This window comes from Podarcis melisellensis (genome assembly GCF_964234715.1).
Source record: "Podarcis melisellensis genome assembly, chromosome: 5".
Lineage (NCBI taxonomy): Eukaryota > Metazoa > Chordata > Lepidosauria > Squamata > Lacertidae > Podarcis > Podarcis melisellensis.
Window position 1 is genome coordinate 50040418 of NC_138537.1, and position 17553 is coordinate 50057970.

Below are 17553 nucleotides of genomic sequence, written 5' to 3' on the forward strand. Positions count from 1 at the left end.
AATACAGTATTTCTCTAGCAATGACTTAAATAGTACAGAATGTTTTCATTTATTTATTTTAAATACATGCTTGTATATACTCTCAAGGAAAAGTTCATGTTCCTCTTAAATATAAAATGCACAGACACTGAAAATTAATATGACAACACAAACAAAATGGAGAGAGGATTCTTAGAAAGCTTGAGGTAGAGTCAAAAATAAATCACCCAAAAGCCATGTTCTTTGGGTTGTTGTTTTTTTTTAAAAAAAGACTTATCTAGGGTAACTCAGTAGACAAAGAAAACAGAATGCTATATTGTAGCCTGATCCTATGTATGTTTACTCAGTAGTGCCACAGTGTTCGGTGGGATTGCAGCCTCATAGTGGCAAGATATGTTTAATGCAGGCTATCCCTCTTAGATGTGTAGCAGCTAATTAATGGCTAGGATATATCAGTAATGGTCCACTCTAAGCCATAAAAAAGGGTTATGCTGTTGGTTCAGTCCCACATTTCCCACCCTATACCTTCTCTGTATGTTAAGCTGTTACAGTATGTGTGTAATCTCTTAAGAATGTCTTGGAGATCCATGACCATGAAGGGAAATGTTATATCCGCAGCAGTAGCTCCTAAGTCTGTGGCCAAAATTTTCAGCCAGACAGCCACGTCTCTATTACTTTCAGAGAAACAACTCTAACTGACACAGAAGAGAGTGGGGCCATAATACTTTATCTCTTCAAACTACATTGGAACAAGAGATCTTTGATACAAACTAACCCCCAACTCAATGTTTTGCTATATACTGAATAATGACATATCCATTGCTCGCTAAGACTGCTCAAGAAACATTAAGCCACAGCCATTGCTAGAAAATGGCTACCAGGTTATCTGCAGCATTCACAGAAGACAATTCTATAAAAGCAGAGCGTAATATACACGTGGTTGAACTTTTAGCAGTATCACTGGCTCCTTCTCAGGCAGTAAAAAGTGTACAGAAGCAAAGTAAATAATGTGAAGCTTTAATGTTAAATTAATGATTTGCATCAATGAGAACTACTTCACACAGGAATCTACAGATTTAAGGCCCCAAATGAAGCCTACCAGAGGGCGCCACAGTAACAACTAGATGCAATAAGTCTGTTTAAGCAATATTATTCTTAACAGAAAGCACAGTCATTGTGCCACAAAAAATGCAAAGTGTTTGACAGTGCAATTCTAAGTATGGTTGCTCAGGTCCCATTGAGTTCCATTAGACGGGCTTCCTAGTATTTTTGTTTAGGATTGTAACCTGAATCCTGCCTCTTAAAAGTCATGAAAAACAGGAACTAACAAGTAAGATGTGTTTGGTGCTACCAAGGAGTGGCTTGGGCCATGTACACGGTGCTCTTGCCAAACTATATTGTATCCTCCCTATTCCAAAATCTCTAAGAGAAAGATTTAATTTCAACGCTTAAATCTTTCTGCAGCCAGCTTTTTCTAATTCCTCTCAAAATAAAACCAACAAGCCCTGCATTTCAAAGCAGTTCATGGTATACTCCAAAAAACAAACAAACTAAACAGCATGAGATAATGGAGACAAGACAAGGGTTACAAAGGCTACTGGTCTACACTATGACAGGACACCAAGACATACATTGCCAGCTCCTACCTGGAACATGGAAATGTTTAGGGGCCTGAGCGTAAGTTGGTGTTAGAGGGCGGCTGTCTGGCCGGTAAGGGGCAGGGGAGTTCCGACCGCTGGACGGCTCATTGCCTCCAATGAGGAGAATGGGGAAACAGAAACAAAAACAAAAACAGCAGTAAAGAAGCAGGCATAATTCAAAAACCCAACCAAAAGAGGGTGGAAAAGGAAAACCAGGGAGGAAACGAACAAAAAATATATATAGTTGGTAGTCAGGAAATATGGCTAGCATTGGAAGGCACTGCTAGTCTGTGCTAAGAGAGACATTCACATCAGGCTGGAAATCAGGCAGCTTGCATCCTCTCATTTGTACATTCCAACAGCATGCGCGAGGAAGAATGCAGTCAAATTAAATGGACAAGCCGTGGAGCGGAATGGGAAGTTACGTGGTAATGATTTAATATCAGCCAGGGTTCACACTTTCAGTTGAAGAGTCATGGCATTTGGCAAAGTCATTGCTAGGCAAACCCCAAGTCAAATTATCTGCACCCTTTGAAGAGAATCATTCATTTCAAATGATCATACATGTACGAGAAGGAGAAAAGCTTCAGATTAATTATTCTGGTTTGCTCTTTCTTTGATTGATCAAACTAGCATAAATAAATAACTACACTCCCTTTTCTCTAGGGTCTTGTTTTTCATCTCATCTCCAGGAAATTATCTTATGGTAGGTATGATGAGCCTGCGGCCCTCGCAATGAGGCTGAACTCTAACTCCTGTCAGCAGGTCCATATGGAACTTGTCTGGGGCCAGGGGCTGGAGTCTTGTTAGAATAAAGTTATAAACTCAAACAGCGCAAGTCCAGCTCCCCCAGCCAGATTAGCACTCTAAAGGTCCAGGACAAATGTACCTGGCTGCCTTCCCTTCCACATGGGCCTGCCTGTGAGTCCAGGGCAGCATGGCCAATTGTCAGGGATGACAGGAGTTTGTAATCCAACAACTGCTAGAGGGCGGGGAGGGGGCACATGGGGAGCCGTTCTATTGACACTTTCCCACATTTTCATTCATGAACAGAAGCAGTCAAAGTATGTTTTCTCTTCAATGCCAACTGCACAGCCAGTGATACATAGTGAATAACTGAGTGACTGAAAGTTTGGACTGGAGATTCCTTCTAATCAACAGGGAGACCAATGCATTGTCGTATAAACTCCAATTGTGTGCAATACAGCTGCACACATAGGTGTTTTATGTTCGCATGAAAGGGACAGCGTATAAAACCTGTCCAAGCTTTTCAAGCTTGAACTATGTCAACGGGACTCTGAATCACTTTATCTCATGTATATGTGCTATGTTGTTAGCCTGCTGTTCAGCCCAAAGGGTTTTCAGAGCAGCTCACAAATGAAGAGGATTAGAAACAGTCAACTAAAACAAATACAGCAATTATAAAACCAGTGTAACAGTGGAAGCCAATATTAAAAGTAGATTAAAAAGAGCTAAGCAAGATTAAAACCATTATTCAAATGGTATCTAAAATGCCTAGGCAACTAAAACAGTCTACAAGTGGCACCGTAAGGTAATAGAGTCAACACCAGGTGAGCCTCCCTGGAAAGGTCCTGTGTCTCCTATTGAGTGGCACTCTCTGATACAGTTTTCTGATGTGCAAACTGTTCCTTTAAAAACCTGGGAGTGGGTTATCAATATGCTGAAGGGAGGGAATCCAATTCATTCAGTTCATAGATTACTCAACTCACTCCAAAAGCTCAGGATCAGTAAGAACTTAGTTTATGTCTATCCTCATCCATGTGGCTTTTCAAAGACACTAGCGATCAGTTAGTATCAGTGCTAAAAAAATGTGAATGACTGCTTGGAGAGAGACATATATTTTCTGTAGAATATGTATTTATTAGAAAATAAACATTAAATCAATTGATGTGGTGTATTTACAGTGGGTTATGGTAACCTCTTTATTTGCTCTCAGGAGCCGGGGGGAAATTAATTGTGCATTTAACAGGACTTACGTGAAAGCAAGTCAAACAACTTGAAACTGTCTCTGCATGGCAGCTCTTCTACACATCATGCATGTGTGGCAGTGGTGAGGAGAGAAAATGGACAGTGGAAACCAGTCCTCATGGAGCGGCTGCTATGTGGCTTCAAGTGGCCTCCATGTGGCTTTTATGCTATGCTAACTTTGTTTGTTCAAGGCAACATTTTACAGTACAAAATTGGGATGCACCATCATGTGGTTCTCAACCTGCTAGAAATCTCCTACAAACTTGGACATTAAACTTTTTTAAAAAGAGGAATTGGTTATCAGCTTTTCATCACACTTTTTAACCTCTGTTTGGCTCTCTAGTAAATTTGCATTGAAATGCTATTTACAGAAAGCTGAAGGGTGACAGTAATCTCTACTGACAAGCATTAAGTTAAATTGAAAGAACACAAGACCCTTGATATTCTGGTCAAACAGCCCTGTGGTACAGACTGAGCCACAGATTTACACATCTGTGAATAGAGGCCAATATGAGCAGCTGAATTGTGCCTAACATGTTGTTAGCTAAAGCAGTAAAATGTATCTGTTAGAATGACACTTGGAAGGAAGGAAGCATCAGCAAAGAGGGAGTGAACATGGGTAAGAACAACAACACAAAGTCCCTCTGGGTATTGGAGAGGGGTGTCACAAGAGAGCTGAGACATGGCATACCTATGTAGAATGGAGCCGCATCTGAGAAAAGAAAAGGAAAAAAAGTCATGTACAGAAATGAGGATAAAACAAATGGGAGAATAGAGCTGAATGCGTTCATGAGAACTATGGTGGTACTTTTCAACTAAAAAAAGGAGAAAAAACATATGGCTATGTAAGCACATGTAATTAAAGGGTGGGGGAATGCAGAAAGCAGTCATGGGAAGCACAGTGCTACTTTTTGGTTCTCAATCCAACAGATAAGCTTATCAATATTTTTTAAGAGAAACTGTCAATTGGTGCATGGCACAGGCCATTTGGTTTTCGCCTACCTCGTAGCAATCATCACAACTTTGTAAGGTTTTGTGGTTAGGCATTGTTTGACCTTTTGATGGGGGAGGGGAGGTGTGGCCATCACCTGTCCCTCCATGCTTAAGGGTATTCCGTTAAAGGAATCCAGAGGTGTGGATCTTGTCCGAAGCCCGGGGCGGGGCTAGGGCCATGACACGACCCTGTCAGGAACACCTGGGGGAGCTCGAGTTGGTCTGCATTGACGGGGCTCCCCCTTCTGGTGGTTTACCCTTACTGGACTCCCTGTTCAGTGGGCAGGAGTCAGATATAATTGGGTCCATTCAATGCCTAAGCCAATTACCACTCACATTCTGTAATCAATAAAGTTGTGGCCAAAATATGCCCAACAACATTAATGTGACTGACAATCAGTTGTTATATAAGGACTTGAATTTTCTCCTCATCCTACTTGTGAAACTCCCTATACCTATAATGCAGTGGCAATTTTGGGAGATGGAGGGGAGGGGGTTATTGCTTAGTTTTGTTCTTGTTTTTATTATGCGTTTTGTGTTTTCATCTTGTATTTTTATGTTGCTATCCGCCCTGAAATCTTCAAATGAAGGGAATATACAAACTTAATAAACAATAAAACAAATAAGTTTTATTACTAAACAACCTTGCTGGGTCATCTTAAGGGTGATTGATATAATGTATGTGAGCCAAACCCCATGAAAGCAAAATACATTCATGCAGGGGTTTTTTACCTATCCACCCTACTTGAAACATGCCATTTCAAAACACTTCAAAGCCAAAACTTTCAAAGAAGATGAACTCTCCCCTCCAGAAAGTCACAATCAGATTAATATACAATCAATCATTACCTTAGGTCCATTTAATTACTAATTTATTCAATATTGCCAATTGTAATTTAAAATGGCTGAAAATCTAGCACAAATCACCTTAGCACACATCTGGATGGTAGCTTCCTGTACTCTCATGTCATAGTTTGGCATCACAAGTACATGGGAAGAACTCCTAGAAAGAGAAGTACCTTTCTTCCTGGGAGATGCTGTATGAACATTGTGAAGGCATCTGAGCACACAGCAGAGCCTGTGCTGGTTCCATAATTGCCACCATTAACTTTGTGCAGAAGTGGGGAAGCCCAGCATGGCCTTAAGCTACTGCTGAGTGTGGACTGCAGATATCAAAACATCACCCCTAGGCACATGCACACATAGTCATGCTGGCACTTTCACATGGAAGTATATCCCATATCTTTATTGTACAAGATACAATTAATTGCCCTTCTGTTTTTCCCGATTTTGTCATTCGAATGGACAAAGCAGGACACAAATCTGAGTTACACACAAAAATCTTTATTTCAGAAACTGCTAACTATGAGCTGAACCTCAGTGAAGGTTTGCTATGTCAAATCTAAAGGTGCTCTACCGTTATGAGAGAGAATGGAAATGCCTTGAGAAAGGAGGAGGATGCTACAGTAGGTCTGCAGCATGGAAATGTTGAACCGGAGTTTATGGATCAAGTGCATGCAAACATGAATTGTGCCTCTGTTTTTAAGGGACCCCATGTGTAAAGGATGAAGTGAGTTTTGCTATGGTGAGGATTAAAACAAACCGGAACGAAAAGGTTGTAAAGTGTGTCTTATTACTGGAGAGAGGAGGAGGTTAAGAACTATTATCATTTCTGATAATGGCCCATGGAAACCATGCAATCTATTTAACATCCATATTACTTTAGTTCAGGACACTGAAATGTGTAGTATAACTTGAGCATAAATCTTCCTGGCTTTTAGCAATTCACCTAATCTACTGCTGCTCACATCAGCTCCTGAGTGAGTGATTCAGGAGGAGTTGAAAATTACCGTATATAGGGCACATTGGGAACAAGGAGGGATGGATACCAGGAGGAAAATGAGTAGACAAAGTGGCAGGATACAACAAAACCAAAATACCAAACCGGCTTGCAAATATAAAGGACAATTTTACTTAGCTGAACAAATTAAAGTGCAACGTGCATATCAAAGCCTGGAACATGGCTATGTGAAGAACCCTTTCTTGCAACCATTCCCACTTACAGGACTTTGCGCTTCCAGTAGATAACTAACTGTAGAACAATTCACTTGTTTCAACTGTGCTATGACACTATTACTTACTATATACATTATTGGCAGAGTTGTGCCACTAGTTGACTGTATGTCTATAAGTATCTCCAGGCTTTGATATGCACATTGCACTCTAATTTGTTGAACTAAATAAAATTGTCCTTTATATTTGCAAGCCGGTTTGGTGTTTTGGTTTTGTTTTATTACAATCATTATAACACCTGATACTTTTTTTGTATACAAAGTGGTAGGATAGTCATCATGGAGGATCAATATGCTGGCAGGAAGATGGAGCAAGCTACCTGGAACAGGTAGGGAATTTTAAGAGTTACATAGTGTGACGGTATGAAAAGCAAGCTAAACTATGAAGATAGTTTTTAAGAGAGATGAATCTTAGCTTTTGAATATAAGTAGTGATTGCACCAGACAAGATCACTCCAGACAAGAAAAATGTTATATGAATGCACCCTGGTGGTTTGCCCAGTGGTAGAGGCACATGCTTTGCTTGTGGTAACTCCCAGTATCAATTGCTGGCATTTCCAGGTAGGGTTAGGTAAGCTTCCTGTCTGAAACTGTAGAAAGCCACCGCCAATAAGTGTAGATATGCTATAAGGAAGCTTCCTGCATTCCTAAGACAGGAGCTGGGATTTGTTATATTAGAGCAAGCCTTGTTGTTCAACGCTGGGGTTTGCCAGTGTATGAGCTGGTAAAATGACCTGAATCTGGCCTTAGATTTGAGGGAAGGAGGCTCTGCTAGAAGGCATTGTAAGTGAAAAATGTCTCTGTGTGAAGCTTGACAGACATGGTGTTATTTGTGTTGGAAGTTGAAGCATGGGGAGAGGTGCTACTGGAGACCTTACATGCCAATGTGCTTGAAGAGTGAGATTCAGAGTTATGGCAATTCCAGAGTTACGTTTCCAAGGCAGCAAAATTCTGTCCCCTTGCTGTTCAAAGAGCCACACTTTCCTAAAACATAAGAAATGGAGCACTTCACCTAAGGAGACCCTTAGAAAGGACATACTTCCTCGAAGATGGAGAAGGTATGTCAGGTCTAACACAGTCAATATGACGCAGGTCTGAGGCATGCCGGGAGTCACACAGCTGATAGCCACTTGATGGAGATGTGCCTTATTAGCTTTCCTTGAATGCTAATAAATCTCCAGTCTGTCTGACACTAGCTTGAATGGCCTGTCTCCTTACCTTTGACATGGGGGATGAAGTGGTGTCGGAAAGGGGAGTAGGGGCGGGAGTCATTGTGGGTGGAGATGGGACTGCTAGTGCGCAGGTGGGCTAACCGCTGCACACCGTTAGACTGCAGCTCTGCAGCGGCAAGAAATCGTGAGGCAAGACAAAATGGAAACAAAGAAAAGAGAACACAAAATAAGACAGAAGCAGGGCCAGTGGCTGGAGGCGGGGAGAGAACAGAGGGAGAAAAGCACTAAACAAACTAGGAAGAAATAAGATTACACAAATATTAGGGAAAGTCATAGGAAGAAGGTGAAAACTCAATATTGCCACTGGATACTTCCTTAGTCCAGGCTTAAATTAGTACTCTCTCTGTATAGCAAAAAATAACTTATTCATGCATCACACACCCTGAACCCAAATGAGTTTCAGAAGCAGCAGCTGTCTGGGTGACAACCTGACCAAACAATGCCAAAACAGGGGTACAAAGTCCTTTTTAAAATTGTTTTAAGAAATTCTGGAAGAAGAGTTTAGTTATTTCACTAAGAACACTAGGAACACCTTGGGGGCCTTATGATGAAAGTTTTTAATTTAATATAGATACTGGAAGAGAGCCATTTTTGAATAGAATATTCTAATCAATGTAGCCTTTCATGCGGTTTATCAATGAGGGAATTTTCAAAAAGTGCCTTTAGGTCACTTTCAAAATCATTCTGGAAATTTTGAGATCTGGGGTTACAAGAAATCTGCAAATATCTGCTATTATGTGAATAACGGTGTTCCTTGTCCAACTTTAGGTAAAAAATTCCCAGTCATTTCAAAATATAATGCTGGTTGTTTCCCCAGTAATTTGAACTGCTCTCAGAAACCATTTTATTTCCTGCATTTATTTAAATACACAATGCTAGAAAGCTATTCAAAATATCAGCAAAGCAAACTGAATCATTGTCTCAATCTTAATAAATCTCACAAATATGATTTTGAGAAATGGCATGTCCTACATCTTGTCATATTTCACACTCTTAAGTTAGTTAAATCATGGTTTAAAGGAAACACTGTACCATTCTAATTACAATTACAGGATTAAAAGTTTTGAAATACTAAATTCTGCTCATAGATTATGTTCACAGATTCACATACTAAGAGTTGTCATATAGAACTTTCCTGAAATGGAATCAGTTGGAGATTAACAACTATATTTTATTGCTTTCGACTATATTATACTGACAGATCAGCACACCTAATGCCAAAATGCATGTGGTTAAAAATGGAAGTGAGAGCTTCTGATCTTTTCCTTGAGGCCATACCAGAGAAGGAAAGAGGAGTGGCTCATTCATTTGTCTTTAATTATTGTTGAGCGTTATATTCTGAATGAGGCCAATGCCATCTTGGATCATCATTTCCCACAGAAATAAAAACAACTAGCCATTGTGCTCTGTCAAACTCTTAAGAAAGCCTGGATTTGTTTATCATCTAGCATATATGGAGCTATAATCACAAGAAGCAGAAATGTGAAGCCTTTTCATAGATTCCAATAGATTCAGTTGGCTCAACCATGTATATCTTGAAGAATTCATCATCATCTTGTCAGTGCTATATGATAAACCAAATTTCATTTGTGCCTTTTAAATGAAAAACCTCTTCAACATTTTAAGCTTACTATCATCATATGAACGCACCCAAACTTGATACTAATAAATTCCTTTGTGAAAAACATGCATCTAGACATTTGCTTCACCTGCTTTTGGATAAGGTAGCTATGCAATTCTCCCTAACCTGAATCCCAAACCCTAGTTTTGGGGTTCCATACCATTTCCAGAGTAAGGCTAACCAATTTTAATTTCCAGATTTTGCTCACAATGCTACCCATGAGCAGTTTATTTAGGAAGGTACGTTTTAAAGGCAAGACTTCAAAGAAAAATACAGCTTAATGCACATCTCTGAAGTAGAAATTTCACTGTTTTCTGCATGCAACTTTAACAGATGAACTGGTTTGCAATTTGTAGACCTTAATGGCTAGCTAGGGGTGAATGCAGGCACAACATTTTAAGAGCTGTGGGTGCTACCCTGCAAAGTTATTCACAGTGACCAGCTGATAGTTAGCTTTCCTCAGCAGGATAAAGCTCTGAAAAGAACAATTCTGCCAGTTTGAGGCTATATTTAGCTATTCACAGGGCTGGCCCCTGTGATGCCACCAAGAAATCTCTTCCTGCCTCAAACACTCAGAAGAGATTTATGTTTTATAAGCTTAAGTTTTCTTTAAAATAATTAAGAAGGCACAAATTAAATGCTGTTTTTTTAAAGGAAGACATAAGTGGGGAGGCAAGCCTAAAAACTGAGCCACCATTTGATTCACTAGTGTGTACAGTGGACCTTTCAGATGTGAAAGCAGGAAGGAAGGAAGGAAGGAAGGAAGGAAGGAAGGAAGGAAGGAAGGAAGGAAGGAAGGAAGGAAGGAAGGAAGGAAGGAAGGAAGGGCTGTGGAATTTGCATTTAACTTTTAAAACTTTTTTTATGTCTGTCTTCACACTAAGATTTTAAATAAAGAATTTTCCTGTTTTTAAAGATGGCCTTCCATTTCAACATCAAAGCAAAGAGGTCATGTGGACTGTGAGGTTTGATTATCAGGAGTATTCCACAATCTGAAACCAAAGACTCATTAAAAAGGTCCCTATAGCATGATATTCAACATTACTTGCCACTTATAAAAGAAAGGATAAGCAACCAATTTAATTTCCCAATAGTAATAGCTTTATCCTAACACTCAAACATTCCCCCTAACAACAAGACTCACTGCAGGAAATTGTGTGCTTTTCTCTAATTGGCATAGATTCTAGGCAGCTTAATTAAAAATAGCAAAAAGTGAAAAGGAAGGGGGAAGAGAACCAAATCGTATGCAAGAAGTCATGTAATACTAAAGTGTCAGATTCCTTTTCTATACAATTCTATGATATAAAGAAGCTAAGATTCTGTGGCTTGGCCACTTGCCTACATTGGGCCTTACCAGGTCTGTGAAAATGTTGTGGTGAACGTGACATTGTGGGAGTGTAGCTGTGACGGCTGTACACAGGAGAACCAATGGACCCCTGGCTGGTAGACCGGTGTATCATCCGATCCCGAAGATCCTGATATCCCTGAGGTAAAAAAATATTTTACATATATATTATAATATTCAGGGTTATAATGGTTAAAGATACTGCTAAAATGTTTTTCCAGAGTAACTCACTGCTTCAGTTCCTTGACACTTGGAGACAAACTAGATGTTACAAAAAAGCATTTCCCTCATAACATGGAAGCTGACACTTAAGAGAGTTGGGAGCCGTTTAAAAAATATTAGCCTGTCCAAAAAGTCTATCATTGAAACACTGAACATGGAAGACCTGGGTGGCGCTGTGGGTTAAACCACAGAGCCTAGGACTTGCCAGTCAGAAGGTCAGCGGTTTGATTTCCCGCAATGGGGTGAGCTCCCGTTGCTCAGTCCCTGCTCCTACCAACCTGGCAGTTCGAAAGCACGTCAAGTGCAAGTAGATAAATAGGTACTGCTCCAGCAACGGCGTTTCCGTGCGCTGCTCTGGTTCACCAGAAGTGGCTTAGTCATGCTGGCCACATGACCCGGAAGCTGTACGCCGGCTCCCTTGGCCAGTAAAGCGAGATGAGCGCCACAACCCCAGAGTTAGTCACGACTGGACCTAATGGTCAGGGGTCCCTTTACCTTTACCTTACTGGGTAAGGATGTTGAATAGTCTGTTCCATTCATTCCCAACTGTCATACAGAAGGAACCCTGCATATATGATTGCATTGCTTAACCGCTCCAACTATTCAGTTTGTTTCCACTACTTAACAACAGTTACTGATCCTGCTCCCTGCTCACTTCTTCACCTTTGACCTCTGAAATTTCAGTGCCCCAGTTATGTAACCATACTGCCCCTGAGTCCAGTAGCGTGGGGGGTGCAGGGGGGGCTGGTCACACCGGGCGCAACATCTGGGGGTTAGGGTTAGGGGGCGCAAATCCACGGGTTAGGGGGCGCAAATTACTTGCCTTGCCCCGGGTGCTGACAACCCACACTACGCCACTGCCTGAGTCTTTTGAGTTTTTTAAAGCAAAACCCGAGCTTGGCATTATGAGATGAGATTGATTGCATTGAGGGCAATAAGCTAAATAAATGCCATGTGCATTTTGTTGCTGAATTGCATTCAGCACAGTGGACTGCATAGTCACAGAATGGCAGCTTACAAGAAGGCAGCACGCAACAAGGAATAATACTGTTTTACTGGTAGTCATATTATTATTATTATCATCATCATTGTACAATGGAGGGCACAGCTTCCATTGAACTTACTTCTGCAGATGGAGTTGGAGAGAGTGTCCTTGGAGACTGCAAGACATGGAAGAAAGGAAATTATAGAGGATTACTCCCAATGCGTCACAAATCCATTAGTAGTTGTCATTTCAGGTGTGTTATTTATTTAAAAATATTTCTGAACCACTTAATATTCAAAGAAACCCTCAATGTTGTGTACAAACAATGCAAATCAGTGTAAAAACAATAAAACTACATCATAGAAACAGAAATCCAGTGATACAGTGCCTGAGTTGATAGATTAGGGGAAGCTTGCCAAAAAAAGTATGCCTTTAACAAGACAATCAAGGGAAATTGCTGTGATGCTTCATGTAGGGCAAAGAGAAGGGCACGTCAATGTGCAGGGGAAACAGCAGAAAATTTACCAACTCTGATATCCTGTAGAGTGCTGATCTATATGATCTTACAGGTTTATGCCGGGTCAGGTGGTCTTTCAGGTAACCTGACCCCAAACTGTTCTGTTATCAAGGTGACAATATGAAAAAGTTGATTGGAAACTCCTAAAGATTCTTCTATGGCACTGCCTACTCATATCCAGATTTAGGAAACTGCTTGAGTTTCAAGCAACCTCCACATATGCTTAATTTAATCAAATATTCTACAAGAGCAACCTATAACACATGATTCCTCTGGTAACACTACCTGCAAAGCTGGCAATCACAAGTGTGATTAATTTGACAGCTACCATAGTTGGACAGAAAGCTTTCACAATGGTGATCCCTGTATTAAGTATCTCATTGGCTCAGGGGTTTGAATGACACCAAGCATTCAAGTTTCCAGATGACTTTTACAGGGGGGTGCCATTTTATTTTATTTTTATGATCCTTGGCACTGAAGGCAGGTTGGCTGCATCTGGTAAACCTTGTCCAGATAAAACTCGGGGAGTTTTATTACAGCAGAAGTGGGAACCTTTGGCTTTCCAAATGTTGCTGAACTACAAGTGACATCAGCCCTAGCAAGCTGATGTGATGATGGAGGTTGTAGTTTAGTAACATGTAGAGAGCCAAAGGTTCCCCATACTTGTTATGCAGAAAGAACAGAATTTTGTGTAACGTAAAGAAGTAGAAAAATTATCCATCCTTTCTCTGATATCTGCTATTTGAAGATCTCTTATCATGTTAAAGCAAACTTCTGTAAGGTGCATTGCCACAAGCTGAATCATGTCCTTTCAGGCCCAGGATGTAGGATCAGTATATGTAGTATGCTTGCATCCCATTATTCAAACAACCAATTTTAACCTCACAGTTGCCACCATTTATGATGTATGCTAGGCTAAGCAATAATAACTAATAACACTCTCCATAGCTGAACAGGGATTTTAATCCACACCGAAGCCCAACACTTCAGCCATTGTACCACATGGGTTCTTGAGCATATCTTGGATGGTCTGGGATTGTGGTTGTTATATAAGTTGTTATATACTTGCTGCATCACACACAGAGAGAGAGAGAGAGTCCAAAGGATGCACCCAAAAGCACTGTGACAAGAAGAAAAATAGCAACAAGCTCTGTACCACAAACACTTGTGCAAGAGTTTTGAAAATCCTGTTAGAGGTGGGTCTACTTGGCAGCAGTTCTCATTCTTTATTGCTTAGGAGAAGCTACAGCCTTTTGCCAAGCAGACGAACATATGTGGGTTTAGCTTCATTTTTTGTATGCAGTGCTCTAACTTAGACCTGCACGATTTGTGACCTACCAGCCTGAATGCAGTCCAGCAGCCAAGAGGGGCTCAACAAACCTTTTGGTTCCCTACCCGCCTGGTATTGCAAAAGAAGGGAGTGCAAGTATCTAGTAGGTCGCAAATCATGCCTTACTGGCTGTGTTTTAGCTTGGTGGGTCACAAGTTGTACCGGCTTGCTCTAGCATTAAACATTCCTTTCCTGAAGATGACTTCATATATGGAAGAGCTTTTTTGGATCTAACCCCATATCAACTATGCCATTGTTCAATCCGGTCTCCATGGTTACATAGTGGCTTGGTACATCTAGCGATGCGGAAATCACAATGCTATTCCAGATCATCTTTTGCCAGCTGGGTCATGTGAATCTGCCATGAAATAAAAGTGCTAAATTCCAATAATGTGTCATGATGTAGAAATCAAACATATTCAGGACTTGTCCAACGATCTCTTATTCAACCTTACGGACAAACACAGGATAATTCAATGACTGAAAGTGAGGCATCAAAGAAACTGTCTTCCTTTCAAGCCAACTTTAGCTTTGCATGTTGTTATACCACCACCAAGTCACCTCTGTGGAGTTTGTACTGTCTTTTTCTTTCAACTTACACTTTCATCGTGCACAGGAGAACTGCCATATCTTGAACTCTGAGTCTGTTAAGGAAAGTTTGGGTTCATCATTCTTTTTTGTAAATTCTAAAAAGTTTTTATCAGAACATAATGCAGAGCAAAGCCTAGAAATTACTAATCTCAGGTGCAGCAAGGTAGCAAAAGGAAATACTCAGGTGGAATCCAGTGAAAGTGGAATGTCAGGTTGTAAATTAATAATCTGGGGCCTGACCCAGATGGATCATTTGGTCCATTTTTCTAGTGCTGGCAGTCTATAAAACCATTTTTTTATGCGTTTTGATTACTGAGTCTTAGTTCTCTATGTTTTTACAGTGGTGAAGGGTTTTACACCAAAATTCAAGACGCATTTAGACTATCATATATCAGCTTAATAAACTGAGATAGTAATAAGCCTCTTGGCCAATTCTGGTGGAATCTATACACATATAAAAACCATTCTGAAAATGTGTTTTTAAAAATACATTGACTTTTCCATGAGACTCACCATTGCCATCTAGTGTCACATTGTATATTCCACTTAAAACGTTTTATTTGCAGCTGTACAGCTGAGTCCTCTGTCTTTTGCACAAATGAGCAAGAGGTCTTCCATTAACTATAGCCTCTTGTTTCATCTGTATTGGGATACTATGCTTAACAGCGTCAGAACAAGCCAAGATGTTAAGTGATATTTGATGTTGGCTAAATATCCATCCTATCTTTTTCTGAAACTGTTCACTGTAGTTTCCAGATTTGAATGAAACAGGAAAATAAAGTTAAAGCAAAGAGATCACATGTGTAGCCAAGAGGCTTGTTCATATCTCCATTTATTAAGCCAAGATATGATTGTTCAGACAGAGCCAGTGTATGTTATGTCCAAGACAGTGTATCTGGGCTCCTTTGGAAGAGCGGAATATAAATCTAATAAATTGAAAAAAGAAAGATAACTAGCCTCCAACTTTGTGGGCTAGAAGACATTTTCCTGAGAAAACAAAGTAATACTGTTGCACTATTACAAGGTGTATCCACTGTAGTAGGTATTCCACTGATAAAAGGCACTCTTATTGCCATTTTAAAACATTCCTGTTTACCTAGGCATTTGATGGCTGAAATATATTGTTCCTAGAATCCTTGACATTATTTAGTTGTGCACAGTTGTCTGTTCTTTATTTTTTATTAAAAAAATATTGTTTTTGTTATTTTGAATTTATGATTTAATAAATACATAAAATAAGGACAGGAACAGAAAGTGCATTATATGTGTGTGCCTTGCAACAGCACCCACAAAGTGAAGCCTATGGGTCTGGTTTGTGTAACAGGCATGATTCTAAATCGGGGTACTGGCCTCAGATGCTTCAACACTTTCCATATCCATTGTGACGTCAATAACGGTGATATGATTACTTTAAAGGGAAGCAAGGCAGGACTGAATTCCAAAGAGCTCTAATAAGATTTTAGCTTATGATGGATACAAATACTCAGTCATAATGTTATACAGTACAAACTCTGAAGGAATGGAGCTCCAGGAAAAACTCTAGCTAAGAAGCCACAGAACTAGTTCCATGGTTGGTATAACTCACCTGACCATTAAAAACAGACCAGAGAATGTAGATCTGGAGCCAAAGGATGTCTCAAGGAAGAACTAGGAGAACTGTTAAATTATTAATCCACCTAAGTATGTTCCTGGTTCAAAACCAGCCGATGACCATGTTAGTCATGTGATATCCATGCTACCATTAGCATAAAACAACTACTATGCAAGTTAATAACAGAAAGAAGCCAAAAACTATTTACTGTTACTATTTACATTGCTTCCTAGCAGGATCTACTATCATGACACACATTAAACACACTAAGTATGTTTTCTGTGCTCCATTGCTGGGTAAGTGATTCTATGCAATCAGCAATCAGATTATACAAAAAGGCATTGCTCCATAAAAAGCAAGGATTAAGCAAGGCAGAAGCAGAAGATAGCTAGAGGTCCTTAGAAAGCAATGCAGCCAAAACAACATTCCTGAAGGAAAGTGAACAATGATTAAATGCATCACAGCAATCATACAAGCAGTAGGCAGCCAAAGCCTCTGTCTTTCCTCATTCATCAGATACAACGGTGTAAGAGAAGCTGTGAGGAGTTTGCAAATAGGAATACAACCATAACATATATGAACTATACTAAAAGCATATGTGCTACAATCAAAGACCAAACTTTTGCTACCAGAATTATTTATTTTTCGGTAACTTTTTGCTTTATTGTCCAAATGTGTTCATTTCTGAACAAGAAGATTAACTGGTTGGTTTCCACTAGGTGGCACTATGTGAAAACATTTTCCATAATAAGATCTGACAGTAGTAGTTCAAAGACTGAAATATTAAATTCAGTGATCAAACACTTTACAAGAGATAGAGCTTTAAAGGATTTGAATGCTAAGTTGTGGGTTGTTATCCAAATTAACTTTTGTGCCAGAACTGGTGTGTGTGTGGAGAGAAGTGAGTCTCTCATTACGGAGTTAAAGACTGGGTAGAGAATCAAAACAAAGAAAGGACACAAGCTGTAGCTTGGAAGAAATGGACGAGGTAAGTGAGTGCATCCAATCCTTGAAAAAAAAAGCTCTGACTAGTTATGCTTATGTGCACAAATAATATTCCTGGCTGGTCTAGCTGTCAACTTAGCAGCAACAAGGCCTCTGGTCTCTAGTCCATACATTATGGAAAAAGACAAAGAAGATGGCAAAGCAGTTTCATAGCTTAGAAGAGAACAGGTTTTGTAGCTGATCTGTTGCTGTTGCAGGTATCCTCTGACAGCTGTCACATTTCAGAGAAAGCTGAACACAGGCAGGGTGCTTCCAGAGTGACTGCTGTTTGTTCATTTGGGAACCTTGCTTCCATAATGGAATCCAAGGAAATGAATGTGCAGTTCCCAGTCACCAGTTCAGACAGTGACTGGACCTTCTTGGTTTCAGACCATACTCTAGTCAGCAGGCATGTCCAACAGGTAGATCATGATCTACTGGTAGATTGTGGGGTGTCCTGGT

The 17553-nt window shown here is 40.1% G+C and overlaps 1 protein-coding gene across 33 annotated transcripts in view; it reads right to left on the minus strand.

Moving 5' to 3' along the window:
- ABLIM1 (actin binding LIM protein 1) overlaps positions 1 to 17553 on the minus strand; it is a 200102-nt gene that overhangs the window by 15897 nt on the left and 166652 nt on the right. For 10 of the 33 annotated variants that reach the window (XM_081912184.1, XM_081912195.1, XM_081912166.1 and 7 more), the window contains 5 exons: positions 14525 to 14569; positions 12218 to 12253; positions 10881 to 11010; positions 4300 to 4320; positions 1626 to 1730 (listed from right to left, as the gene is read on the minus strand). In XM_081912184.1, the coding sequence (XP_081768310.1) occupies positions 1626 to 1730; positions 4300 to 4320; positions 10881 to 11010; positions 12218 to 12253; positions 14525 to 14569 (337 nt within the window). The remainder of the gene's footprint in view (positions 1 to 1625; positions 1731 to 4299; positions 4321 to 10880; positions 11011 to 12217; positions 12254 to 14524; positions 14570 to 17553) is intronic. The other 23 variants (XM_081912188.1, XM_081912175.1, XM_081912174.1 and 20 more) reach the window with 6 other exon arrangements.